This window comes from Xyrauchen texanus, chromosome 45, assembly GCF_025860055.1.
Source record: "Xyrauchen texanus isolate HMW12.3.18 chromosome 45, RBS_HiC_50CHRs, whole genome shotgun sequence".
Taxonomy (NCBI): Eukaryota; Metazoa; Chordata; class Actinopteri; order Cypriniformes; family Catostomidae; genus Xyrauchen; species Xyrauchen texanus.
Window position 1 is genome coordinate 13,431,997 of NC_068320.1, and position 13,815 is coordinate 13,445,811.

The 13,815-nt window shown below is 37.3% G+C and overlaps 1 protein-coding gene across 2 annotated transcripts; it reads right to left on the reverse strand.

The window, feature by feature from the left end:
* Nucleotides 1-490: 490 nt before the first annotated feature.
* recql (RecQ helicase-like) lies at nt 491-13,281 on the reverse strand. 2 transcript variants are annotated; one of them, XM_052118629.1, is made up of 16 exons: nt 13,156-13,281; nt 12,791-12,845; nt 12,143-12,370; nt 11,868-12,047; nt 11,547-11,653; nt 11,029-11,227; nt 10,781-10,947; nt 10,614-10,689; nt 9,961-10,109; nt 9,179-9,296; nt 8,914-9,052; nt 8,604-8,695; nt 8,283-8,499; nt 5,303-5,432; nt 2,145-2,290; nt 1,647-1,785 (listed from the first exon to the last, which is right to left on the reverse strand). In XM_052118629.1, the coding sequence occupies exons 2-15, from the start codon at nt 12,804-12,806 to the stop codon at nt 2,168-2,170; spliced, it is 1,941 nt and encodes a 646-aa protein (XP_051974589.1). In that variant the 5' UTR covers nt 12,807-12,845; nt 13,156-13,281; the 3' UTR covers nt 1,647-1,785; nt 2,145-2,167. The 2 variants fall into 2 exon arrangements, with proteins under 2 accessions (XP_051974590.1, XP_051974589.1); XM_052118630.1 differs by lacking the exon at nt 2,145-2,290 and having other exon boundaries at nt 491-1,785.
* Between the last annotated feature and the right edge of the window lie 534 nt (nt 13,282-13,815).

Below are 13,815 nucleotides of genomic sequence, written 5' to 3' on the forward strand. Positions count from 1 at the left end.
TATCTATCTATCTATCTATCTTAAAATTTCAGACAAGGCTTTCTCAAGCCAACCTGAAGTTTGTTCACAAACTTTTTGATCTAGTTATTATTATTAATAAATAATATTGATTAGCTGTTTGTTTTTTAATGATCATTAGGCGTTTTTAATGTTTTTTTACTAATCTTCTGAAAGATGCCACCCCTTACAAAAATATTTTTAATTGTATTGATTCTGAAATCTTCTTACAGTGTTTAAATAAGATCATATTTGTTTAGATTTTTTTTTTCTCCAGAAAGTCATTGTGTTTTCAATTCAGTATGATGGCTGATTCTTAAAGTTTCACAAAGAATCCTTCCCATGCAAAGACTAGAGTTGATTTTGAGTGGGAGGTTGGGTTGATTTGAGGCCCTCATCATATGCTATTAATACCCATCATTGCTTATATAGCCCAATGCAAAATACTGCAAACACATAAAACTGAACACAAATATGAGTCAGATGTGTTTCAAATGTACTCTATATTTCTGTGCAACAAATTAATCCCAAACCAAATGAAACGTCAACATACAGATTATGTACGTTACATATGTGAAGCAAACAACACAGCAGCAAAACACATCCTTGAAGCAATTGTAGCAGGTGATTCTGTATGCACATTGCAATTACAGCAGTGAAAACTATAGGCTACAAATAGTGACATTGATTTATTACACATGACACTGATTGGTTTTGCCCGATGCTTGACTTTTACATTCCTAAAATAGTTCTGGATGATTAAATATGCAACATAAAATTGGGAGAAGAAAAAAAAAAAGAAAAAAAGTTAAAGAAATACCGTTTTAGGCGTTTGTGAATAAATTACAGAAATCGTTGATCAAAAATACATCCATTCTGGTCACCATGGAAAAATACATTGACTTAAGCACATGCAGAACACAGTGAAAATTTTATGATGATATTAATATACAGTTAATGTCAAAAGATGTAGCTTGTCTTCAGCAGTTAAAGAGAGTCTTCCACATTTCGGAGGAATACATTTCACATATGGCCATTTCTACTGAAAAGGATTTTTTAATAAACAAAAGGAGATCTAAAAGTGCCTCTAGCAACATTAATCACTGAATTAAATCAAACATAATTAATATAAAAATAAAAAAAAAAATTTAGGTTAGGCCTAAACAACAAACGATCAGAACACAATCACTGTATGAGCTTTCTTCTCATACTAACACGAGTCCATAGATTTCTTGCACCTCTGGTTATGGTTGTCCTTGATGGGAACTGAAGGCTTTTGAAGGGCTCCTTCATACATGTCAGCATTCCAGGCTGGGAGCTTTGCAAGTGCTCATGGGAAATGTAGTTGATCCTTCTTAACTGTTTTCTATAATAACTTTGGAGATGGTGTAACTCCTCCACAGCTGCTGCGGATGTAATGGAGATCTCAGAAGGTGTGCTCATTAGATCTGATTTTGGCTGCTCAGCATTGGCAGTGCAGTTTGATTTAGTAGTTAGTGGTTTTTGTCTTGTCATTGATTGTAGTTTAGGGGCGTTTTGAAGATATTTACTAGTTGTTTCTTCTTCTTCAGTCACACTGTTGTGTTGTACTACATTGACCTCAACATCAAACACTGAGGTTTGCCTTACAAATTCACTCCCTTCTGAAGGAAGATCATCTATCTGGCTCTGAGCAAATCTCTTCTCCATGTTGTGGTGGTCCTTGTGAATTTTAGTTTTGTCAAGTCTCTTAATGGCAGTCAAGGCCGTCTCTCCTTCTTCTTGAGACTCACCTTCTAAATGAACATCCTGAGGAGTGAGAAGGAGATTAGAAATCTTTTACTGGTTAAAACACATTTGAGAGGAAAATAGAGCTATAGGGATATGGTGGGGTTAGTGGCCCATGCAAAGCATCAAAGATTGTTAGTGATGATAATATTTAAAACGATGGACTGTGATAACCAAAATACCACACATTTCATAGCCAAGACATATTATACAGTATGAACTCTGGGATGCAATACAGATAATAATTTGGGATGTTGTATAAACATGAGCAGAAGCAAACAAGTAAGTGGTAGATGTTTTCCCTCATTAAACTCTCAAATGTTTCTTAGACAATGTCTACATGCTGTGGCTTGTGTGAATATTGTGTAAATGAACTGTACTTTTGGTCGCTTCTCCATACAGACTATGGAAGGGCATCTTTCTTGACTTTCTTGGCCACAGATATTTTGCAGTCACTGTCAGCAGGTCTTTTGCCTTCTATTTTGGTACTACTTTTCTCCCCAGCACTTTCTGATATTCTCTTTACCTGTGGGGCGGCACAAGAGCTCTTTACCTGTGGGGTTCTTATAAGTAATTTGGCTGAGTGAGTGGGTACTATAAACTGTAGGAATACAAAAGAGACAGGCGTTACAGCATAAATGAAGGATCATGTATCTGAATTCAGATAGACGGGGTGAAATGATACCAACATCATCAAAGGTTTCACTGCAAGGGCAATCCAACAACGACATGATCGGAAAGGCTTGTATTAGACAATATGTTTGTGGCTGATCCAATTCAACTGTGACTGGTACAGATCAAGTTTTGGGACAGGGCTGTTTAGAGTATGATTAGAGAAATCCCTCACTTCTTCGCAAAGGATTTTGATTTAAGAGATGACAGCTAACTTCCTTATGTGAACACTGATTATTAGTCTATGTTGAAATGTGTCTGCATTTGAGGGAGAAATCTTTTGTTTTCAACATGATGCAAAGAAAATTAGTGAAGAACATTAGAGTTTTTTTGGGTAAATAAAAATATGAAATTGTAAGGTAAGATTTAAAAGCTGAAGTATGTAACTTTTTCGGTGTTAAACATAATTTTTCCTATCTCAGCTTATTATGCAGAGACAACTATAAGTAAGCCATTCGTAGGTTAATTTTCTTGAAAACTGTACACTATATGTCTATGTGGCGCTCGAAAATAAAAATTATATTTGTTTTGAGACCCGCCTCAAGAGAGACAATAACATTGACTCGACCAATGGCGTGAGTTGGGGACAGGACTATCTGACTGATTGGAAACAGCAGACGAGGGGCATATAGACCAATCCTTTGACAACATCACCGCTTATGTGTCACAAGATGGCAGAAATCGTACACAAACAGTAAACTTTTATCGGATTCAGTTGTTGAAAAATAATTTTGAGGGTTCTTGTAGGCTTCAAGCCACCAACAGAGCTGACTGGACTGAGGAGATCATTTCAACTCACTGCTTTGCAGCAAACATATAAACATATAACAGATATGTTATTAACGCAAATCCTTATAATAATTGTATAGCTAAAAATATTTATTTATATATTTATGATGGTTCTGTGCCGTTCTTTCGTTTAATCGTCTAATCTGTCAAATCGAACACAACAGTCTATTGACTTTCTGCCACCATGTACCACGCGTAGCCTGAAATTATTATAAACAATAGGATTGGTCTATTCAGAAAGCTGTTATGAAAACATGGTTTATTTTTGCAATTACTTTCAGTGGCTCTAGTGTTGCAGAAATTACATACTTCAGCTTTAGCAAACATTTTGATGAGAAGATTAAAGTTTTATGTGAAAAAGAAACACTACATCTAAAGACTGTAAATTTGTGAAAATCATACATGAACCACAAAAATGCATTGATTATATACAAACAAACAAAAAGTTTAACGAATGTGTTTCTGGGAGAAAAGCATTTATAACTTTGTGAATTGTGATGCACGCCTAAAAAACTCTGATGACATCTACCTGTAACAGAATAAGACTGGAAGAGGCATAAAACAGGTGAACAAAAACAGCTTAATAGATACAACAGAACAGAGACCAAAGGCCAGATTCTAAAATGAAAAAGTAAATGAAGAAAAAAAATCAATTTTCCATGGAAAACAACATAATAAATGAGTGATTATTTCTGTTTTCATGTGGCCAAATCTAACAAGAGAAAAACCTTGTATCCTCATGAGACCAGAGCATGACTGCTGTGTGCATTTCCCTATATGATTTTTAACTATCAGCACCTAATAAACAAGCAAAAAATAATAATAAAAAATCTAAAGCAAATAGTTCTCCTAACAATTACATATTTATGTCCACATATGAGGACAGTGAGACTAAGCTGTGAAATTTTAAATAATACCAAGCTAAAGAAAGTCAGATCGTTTTAATTAGATTGTTTATAATGTTTCAAGGAGTGTTGAAAATTACTGCTGATTTTCTGTAAAGCTGCTTTGGATCAATGTGCATTGGGGAAAGCACAAATAAAAAAATTATAAAAATACAAATTATTTGACTTGTTACAATTTTTTTTTTTTTTCTCTGGCAACAAAATTTCAATGTTTTCTCTTTGCAGTGTCAAATAAACAAGTGATACCAAGTGCTGAAGCATTTTACCAATCAGAAATTAGCATAATTAATTCAGATACAAGTAATGCCAGCATCGTCAAATCACTGCCAACCATGTTAAAATAAAATTATACATTATAAATTCTAATCTATGTACTGATTACCATTACTCCATATCAGTCAAACATGTTTAGTGATCCCAAACATCATCTGCAGCCTGAAACTGAACTTTTAATTGGAAGATTGAATTTAATACACTTGCCTACATAGAGAGCTATAGGATGCTCCCTATTTAGTGAATGACATAACCTCCAGTGTGCTGTTTGTCTGCACTGGTCTCAGAACAGTTCAAAATGCACCGTATTTTCATCCTAACATCATATAAATCCTCTGAAAACAAAATATTTATCATATTGTGAAAATGCACAGTAAATATAGGATTTCTAATGAAAACCTTGTGCTATTGTAAACTATCGTGTACATTGTGTTTGGCACCGTGGTGTTTTGCGATAAATCGCTCAAGTTTAAAAAAATGGTACATCGGATGAAATTAAAAACTTTATTAGGTTTCATACCAGATGTAGTTTTGTTGGCATTTCTCCCAAAGACAAACTCTGCTGTGATCAGTGACATGTTGTTTTGTCACATGACTCCGTACGTCGAAAATGTAACTGTTTACTGACAGCCCAGAGTCTCCTGGACTGAGATCAGCCGGTTTAAACTACATTAAATCATGCTTTGTATATAGCGTCCATGCATTTGTTTGCAGGGTCACACGAGGGTACAAGTTTGCAGCAATTTGGAAAGAATCTGGCCAATTGTCACCATTGAAAACATGTTCAGGAAAATATTGACAATCAAACAACCAAGAAAAAACTCTAAATCTAGAATTACGTACATTGGAAAAGAACAAGGAAAACATAAGCAGAGCCCTTGCACGGCTGCTGATCTTACTGTGCTGTGTGACGGCACTCTCCTCTTCATCTTCACAGTGATGGAGTGACTGTCGTTCTTCAGGAGAGCTGCTTTACGCCCCAGCTTCAGGTAGAAGTGGGTTGTGTAAGGAGTGAAGCTAAAGTCCTCACTTATTTGAAGGGATGCAAAGAGAAAATATGAATGAATCAAAGTGTAAAACTCAACAAAATGCAGAGGAGGATGCTTGTATAGCGAAAAGATGATTCAACTATTACTTAAAAGGTTAGTTCATCCAAAAATGAAAATTCTCTCATCAGTTACCTTCATGCTTTCCAGATGTGTATGACTTTTTTTCTTTTTCTGAACGCAAAGATTTTTAGACAAATATCTTAGCTCTGTTGAATATCTTAAGAATATCTTAGCACTTCATCATAAAGTGCTTCAAGAGGTTCGTCGTGAGGCACATTACTGCCCCCCTCACTAGACCCACTGCAGTTCGCGTATCGTCCAAACCGTTCAACAGACAACGCCATAGCCACCACCCTCCATCTGGCCCTCACCCACCTAGATAAAAAGGACTCATACGTTTGAATGCTCTTCATAGACTTCAGCTCAGCATTCAACACAATAATTCCTCAGCACCTGATTGGAAAGCTGAACCTGCTGGGCCTGGACACCTCCCTCTGCAACTGGATCCTGGCCTTCCTGACTGGGAGACCTCAGTCAGTCCGGATCGGGAACAGCATCTCCACCACCACCACACTGAGCACTGGGGCCCCCAGGGCTGTGTACTCAGTCCACTGCTGTTCACTCTGCTGACTCACGATTAAGCAATTAAGTTCGCCGATGACATGACTGTGGTGGGTCTCATCTGCAAGAACGACAAGTCAACATACAGAGAGGAGGTGCAGCGGCTAACGGACTGGTGTAGAGCCAACAACCTGTCTCTGATGTGGACAAAACAAAAGAGATTGTTGTTGACTTTAGGAGAGCACAGAGTGACCGCTCTCCGCTGAACATCGACGGCTCCTCTGTGGAGATCATCAAGAGCACCAAATTCCTTGGTGTTCACCTGGTGGAGAACCTCACCTGGTCCCTCAACACCAGCTCTATCACCAAGAAATCCCAGCAGCATCTCTACTTTATTCGAAGGCAGAGGAAAGCACATCTCCCACCCCCCATCCTCACTACATTCTCTAGAGGGACTATTGAGAGCATCCTGAGAAGCTGCATCACTGCCTGTTTTGGGACTTGCACTGTTTCGGACCGCAAAGCCCTGCAGAGGATAGTGAGGACAGCTGAGAAAATCATTGGGGTTTCTTTTCCCTCCATCAAAGATATTTACAAAAAAACACTGCATCAGCAAAGCAACCAGCATTATGGATGACCCCACACACCCCTCACACAAATTCTTCACCCTCCTGCTGTCTGGCAAAAGGTACCAAAGCATTCAGGCCCTCACGGCCAGACTGTGTAACAGCTTCTTCCCCCAAGCCATCAGACTCCTCAATACTCAGAGACTGGACTGACACACACACACACACACACACACACACACACACGTGTTGTGTTTCCATTTTTTATGGGGACTTTCCATAGACATAATGTTTTTTATACTGTACAAACTTTATATTCTATCCCCTAAACCTAACCCTAAACCTCACAGAAAACTTTCTGCATTTTCAAAAAACATAATTTAGTATGATTTATAAGCTGTTTTCCTCATGGGGACTGACAAAATGTCCCCACAAGGTCCAAAATTTCAGGTTTTACTATCCTTATGGGGACATTTGGTCCCCATAAAGTGATAAACACACACACACACACACACACACACACACACACACACACACACACACACACACACACACACGTCCAGAGTTGCACTTTAATTATTGTCACTTTATACCTGGTTACTACCTCAAAATCTCATAGTATGTTAACGTTTACATTTGGCATTTTTAGACTGTCATCTTTTGCACTACTGTGTACTGGTCGGCGCTGCACTGTCTCTCACTGTGCCTATTGTCCGTTTAATTTTTAGTAATTTATTGTACTGTACCGTACTTTTTGCACACGTTTGCACGTGCACTTTATATAGGTATGTTATTTAGTCTGTGTAGACTCATGTGGATCTGGGTTTGTCCTATGTTGTTTTATGTAGCACCATGGTCCTGGAGGAACGTTGTCTCGTTTCACTGTGTACTGTACTAACTGTATATGGTTGAACGACAATAAAAACCACTTGACTCGACAGTCCATACAATACAATTGAATGGTGTCCAGACCTTTGAAGCTCCAAACAGCACAAACTGTAGCATAAAAGTAATCCATACAACTCCAGTGGTTTAATCCATGTTTTCTTAAGCGATCCAATTGGTTTTGGGTGAGAACAGATGAAAATGTAACTCCTTTTTCACTGTACATATTAACAGAAGTCTTCTTGGCAATCATGATTTCAAGCTTGATTGCTCTTCCTAGCACCATCTAGAAAGTGAAGCACTAGAAAGTGTAATCGAGCTTGAAATCATGATCGTGCCTAGAGACTGCAATAGCAAGATGTACAGTGAAAAAGGAGTTACATTTTGGTATGTTCTTACACAAATCCAACAGGATTGCTTCAGAGGACATTGATTAAACCACTGGAGTCTTATGGATTACTTTTATATTGACTTTATATCTATTTTGAAGCTTCAAATCCCTGATCACCATTCACTTGCATTGTTTTGTCTTACATAGCTGAGATATTCTTCTAAAAATCTTTGTTTGTGTTCTGCGGAAGAATGAATGTTACAAACATCTGGGATGGCATGAGGGTGAGTAAATGAGGAGAGAATTTTCATTTTTGGGTGAAATACCCCTTTAAATAAGTCATCAATCATAAATCTTAAATAAGATAATGATTTCATTACATGATGTGGGTGAACAGACAGAAGTTTAAATGATGTTCTGAACCATGTTAAAGCACTTTAAAAACCTTTCCAATTCTACATAAGCCATGAGATACACCTGAAAGTACCTGAAGTATCCATGCAACAAGAGGTGAATGATAACGCACTCCACCTCATAGAGTGACAGGGATGTGATCTTTGTCGTTTTGCGGTGCTTAGCAGGCCCCTTCCCCATCCAAGCATCACAGACTTTCAGAGGGGTCAACTTTTCTTCCATCGATCTGGCCAGCTCTACTATCTCAACAACCTGACGTGCATGCTTGGTGATATCCATTGTGATGTAGTCTAAGACACAGGAAGAACAGAAAAAAAAAAAAAAAACAGTTTGACCAAGGTCTAATTACACAGAATTATCCAGGTTCATGTGGCATGAGAGAAACTCAGCTCACCGTTGCCATGACGACACACATCACACATTTTATTACACTTGTCATCATTCCAAACTTCATCAAAATGAATGGCCATCATAGCACGCCGACACCTATAAGCACAAACGACATACTTAAATTAAACAGCAGTCCTACAACATACAGTACATGCCACATGGATATATGTTACCTTGAAAGTCAAAGGTAGAAACAACACATCGTTTCACAAACCAAGGTTTGAATCTGAACACTGGTATGCCACAAATATCGTGTATTATGACACACATCTGAGGGTCTTAATGAGCTCTTTTTGAACTATCAGAACCAGTACCTGTCCACATTTTGACAATAAGCCACCATATTCTGAAGCTTCTGCTGCCCAGTGTTCTCCATCACAACCATTGTGCTTATTCTGAAGATGTCCGAAAACCCATAGAACACAATGCAGTCTGCTGGACTGTCATCCCTTCCTGAAAAAACATTGGCTTTCAGTTAAACTAAGATACTACAGTATTGTTTCCTATTGAAACTTGTTACATTTTGTTGGGCTGGTTAGGACAGAATGTACAGTAATTCAATGGTAGAATGTTGCTTACCTGCACGTCCACTCTCCTGATAGTAATTTTCAATGGATTTGCTAATTGTGTGATGGATAACAAATCGCACATCAGCCTTATCAATGCCCATCCCAAATGCCACAGTGGCAACGACAACCTGCACAAAGACAATAACAACAACAGAGGTTAAAAGGAACATTCTGGGATCAATACAAGTTAAGCTCAATCGTCAGCATTTGTACCACAAAAATGTATTTCAACCTGTCCCTCTGTTTCTTAAAACAAAAAGCAAAAATTGCACTTACAGTGAGAAATTTACATTGGAAGTGAATGGGGCCAATACTTGGGAGGGTTTTAATGCAGAAATGTGAAGCTTATTATTTTATAAAAGCACTTACATTAATTCTTCTTTTAAAACTCATGTATTATTTGAGCCATTAAGTTGTTTAAATTGTACTTTTTACAGTAATTTAAAAAAGAATTGTTTATAACTTTACATAGATAAGATTTAATAAGAAGATAAGAAGTGATTTTATCACACTTAAATCATATTAACACGTATATTGTTTACATCTTGCGACTACACTTTTAAATTAGTGAGCATTTTAACATTTACAGACTGGACCCATTTACTTCCATTTTAAGTATTGTAAGTTTCATTGTAACAGATTTTTTAAGAAAAGTTATCAAAATTATTTCTGTGGTACTCAATATTATGAGACAAATGCTGTCGATTGAGTTTAACTTGTATTGAACCCGGAATATTCCTATAAAACAAGAGGATATATCACAGCAAAACAACTGTAATGGTGTATTTAAACCTGAATCTTTTTGGAGGACCATCGTTGATGAACCAGAGATTTGTCTGCAGGCTGCATGTTGCCGTGGTATGGCTGAGCAACAATATCCCTCTTCTGCAGGTCAGTAGCCACACCTTCTGCATCCTTCTGGGAGAATACATACACAATTCCTGCAAGTATAATGTGAAACATGCATTAGTTGCAGGATTTCTCTTTTTAAGTTGGTTTCACATTAATATAAATTCATAATGACTGTATATTTTATTCCAGGATGCTGAGACAGTTAAAAAACAAACAAAAAGAATAAGTGCAGAGGACACCTTGCATTAAAGGGTTAGTTCACCCAAAAATAAGAATTCTCTTATAATTTACTCACGCTCATGCCATCCCACATATGTAAAAATGTCTTTCTTTTGCTGAACACAAATTAAGTAGTATGGATTACTTGTATGCTGCCTTTTTGTAATTTTTAGAACTTTAGAAGGTTTGGTCACCATTCACTTGCATTGTATGGACCTACAGGGTTCAAATGTTCTTCTAAAAATCTTCATTTCTGTTCTGCAGAAGAAAGAAAGTCACACACATCTGGGATGACATGAGGGTGATTAAATGATGAGAATTTGTTTTGAGTGAACTATCCCTTTAAAGCAAATGAATTACAGAACAACAGGCACCTGACTGGTTTTTGTATCTTCCCCTGATCAATGCTGCAATCTCATCTATACAGTCCTCATTATCTTTAAAACGAACCTGCAGAGATTGAGATGACAAATTATGAATTATTCATGTATTATTTTATTGACATATTCAGCACTATTGTAAAACGCAATGATATGCTTGCCTCATAATAAAGGTTTACTCTGTTGAACGGTGCTGTCAGAGTGATGGGCTCTTGAACACACAAAATCTTCTGGCAATCATTAAGAACGTTGCTGGTTGCCGTAGCAGTCAATCCAATCAATGGAACCTTTGGGAACTGCCGCTTCAGAATCCCCAGGAGCTTGTAATCTAGTAAAGGAACATTAAGTGTTACAAGCTTTATTCTGCCTGGATTAAACAGACATGTACCAAAAAAAAATCCAATCTCACCTGGCCTGAAGTCATGTCCCCATTGACTGCAACAGTGAACTTCATCCACAGCGATCCGTGCCAGTAGACCCATGCTGTAGGCCTTATCCAGTTTCGACATCAGCATCTTGCTCTTGGCGATTTTCTCCGGGGTTACATACAGCAACTTGAAGGGACAGTTTTTATCCATCATGCCTGCCAGGATCCACTTGGATTCTTCCTGCAGAGGAGCATGAATATCAGTGCATTGCCTTTCACCAGTCACATTATTATGATTAATGATATATATATGCTATTATCTGATATAATGTCCACCCTGCTATAAATTTTGTATTTATTTTTATTTAGGTACAATACACATTAATTAACATCATGTCCACAAAAAGTACCAGATTTAGCCAAAATGGCTAATTTTCATCCCTGGGTAGGTTGATGTTAAAGGAGAAAAAAATATATTTAACTCATCATCATTATTATTTAGTCATTATTGTTTAACTCGGAAGTGTCCCAAAAATCTATGAGATTCTGGAACATCAAACCTTTGTACTGGTGGCATTTAAAGTTACTGCAGAGACATTAATGGACTTCAGATACATCAGTTGATCTTCCATCAGAGACACCAGGGGAGCGATAACTAATGTAAAACCTAAAAGAAACAAAGAGACATTTATGCTAGAGCATTCAAAATACATTCTTGATCTACATCAATGTTTGGTGAGATGATCTGTGGCCCATCAAAAGACCTGTATGACATGCATGTTCCATGGTTGCAATAATATTTACAAGCAATAAATTCTGGTCACCGTGACATTAGTTCTAAATAACTGCTAGATAAATATAGCGTGACAGTGTGCATGTACCCTTAGAGCAGAGGGCTGGCAGCTGGTAACACAGACTTTTCCCTCGTCCGGTGGGCATGACAAGGAACAGGTCTTTCCCTGACATGCTGAGATTAATGGCTGCTAGTTGCAGTGGCCGATATTTGGAGAGCTTGAATACACTCACCAGCTTCTCCTGAACTTCTTCTGACCAGGAGAAATCTGTCAATGAATGAATAAAATAGAAATACTCATGCATATAACTTTGATAGTCCTGGAATGTAATTTCCGCTCATAATGTACAACATGGGAAATACCTGATTCTTCATAGTGCTTTAGGTCCTGTTTGCTAAAAGAGGGCTTGGAAGTTTTAGGAGCTTTGCTGGATCCTGAGGGCTGAGCAGAGCTGCAGTCTCCCTCCAGGATTTTGAGAAGTCTGCTCTTCCTGCAGTTCAGATTCTCCTGTTTCTCCAGCAGCTCAGAGATCTGAAGTTCTACCATCTCCAACTCTGCCTCCACCGAGTCCAGCTCTGCCTGAGCTTCATCTGCAAATAACAAGACTTTAGTCTCATGATATGCACATCAGATATGGCAAGCAAGCACATGCGCTAATTCCCTGCAAACCTCCTAGACAACACACTAGCCCATTGCACTCTTGAGATTACAGTTATCACTGCTGTTGAATACCCTCCGCGTCTCTCACCTCTGCATCTCTAATGGGATGTAATGAGGAGAGTCACACTAGTATGTTTGCCTGCATCACTCCTCAGGAGGGTAATAAGAAATATCCTGACAGCCTAATTTATCCTCTCAAATCCACACATTTTTAACTTTGAAGCATCATTGATTTTGTTGTTATTACTTCCTATTGACAATAGTTAAAATAAGTGATTTATTTGTATGTAGGCAAATATTATCTGATCCATGAATGCTGACTGAACTATTTTTAAATCAGAGACACTTACCAATGTCATTGGCCATTGTATGCAGTTATTCTTCAAAGTCACAGCTGAAATGAAACTGAAAGGATGATAGAAAGACACAGTATGATGTTAGAAAACTGCTAAAATGCTATAGATGCATTACATTGATTAAGTTTGGACTTGCGTGTCATTTCCTTAGTAAAGATTTTAAATAAAGTGTATACTTTTAAGATTACGGAAACGCTTTAAAGAAACATACACACATGTACCACTGATGATCTATCAGTGCATACTACTAAACGACTCAAACCCCTTATAAAGTGTACAAGTGCGTATCCTGAGTAGGGTACAATTGTAAGAAATAAATAAAACACCAGCTGCATGCTAAATACTTCGCAAAAACTCACCTTTTAAGTGCTCATAAGTCTGCTCCCTTTTCACTTTCTCTTGTTTGCGCCAGATGAAGTCCTCGTTGCCCCACGCGACCATTGATCAGGGAAATGACAAATCACAGGCGTGGAAACAAATAGGGGCTCCAGACAAGATAAGAGTCTGTGAAAATAAAATCACGTTATAATATCATATATGATCCATGAAAATAATTACATGTAGGCATGAAATTAATGGAAGATTAATTGTGTGGAGTACATAGTTTTATATGTGGAATGTATTAGAAATTATTCGCACCCACAAGACTGATAAACTTTTGGAATCCAGGAAGTAGATTCTTATTTTTCAAAATAAAAGTAAATTAAACGCGCGTGCATTTGAAAATGACGTGTATAATTAATAACTAAAAATATAATTATATATTATCAATTGTGTTGTTTTAATACATGTATACATTTTAATTAAACATTTTATATAGACGCAAATTATTTTTTTACAACGTTATATAATGCAATTTATAGAAGAGTTATTGCGTAGGCCTATGCATATTTTTCTATGGAATGTATTAGAAATTATTCGCAAATTTTGGGAGTCAGGATGATGAAACTCCTGTTTTTGTAGTTGTTCTCAGAAGACTGATTAGCCGCGTATATGAATTTATATGCTGATGATATGCA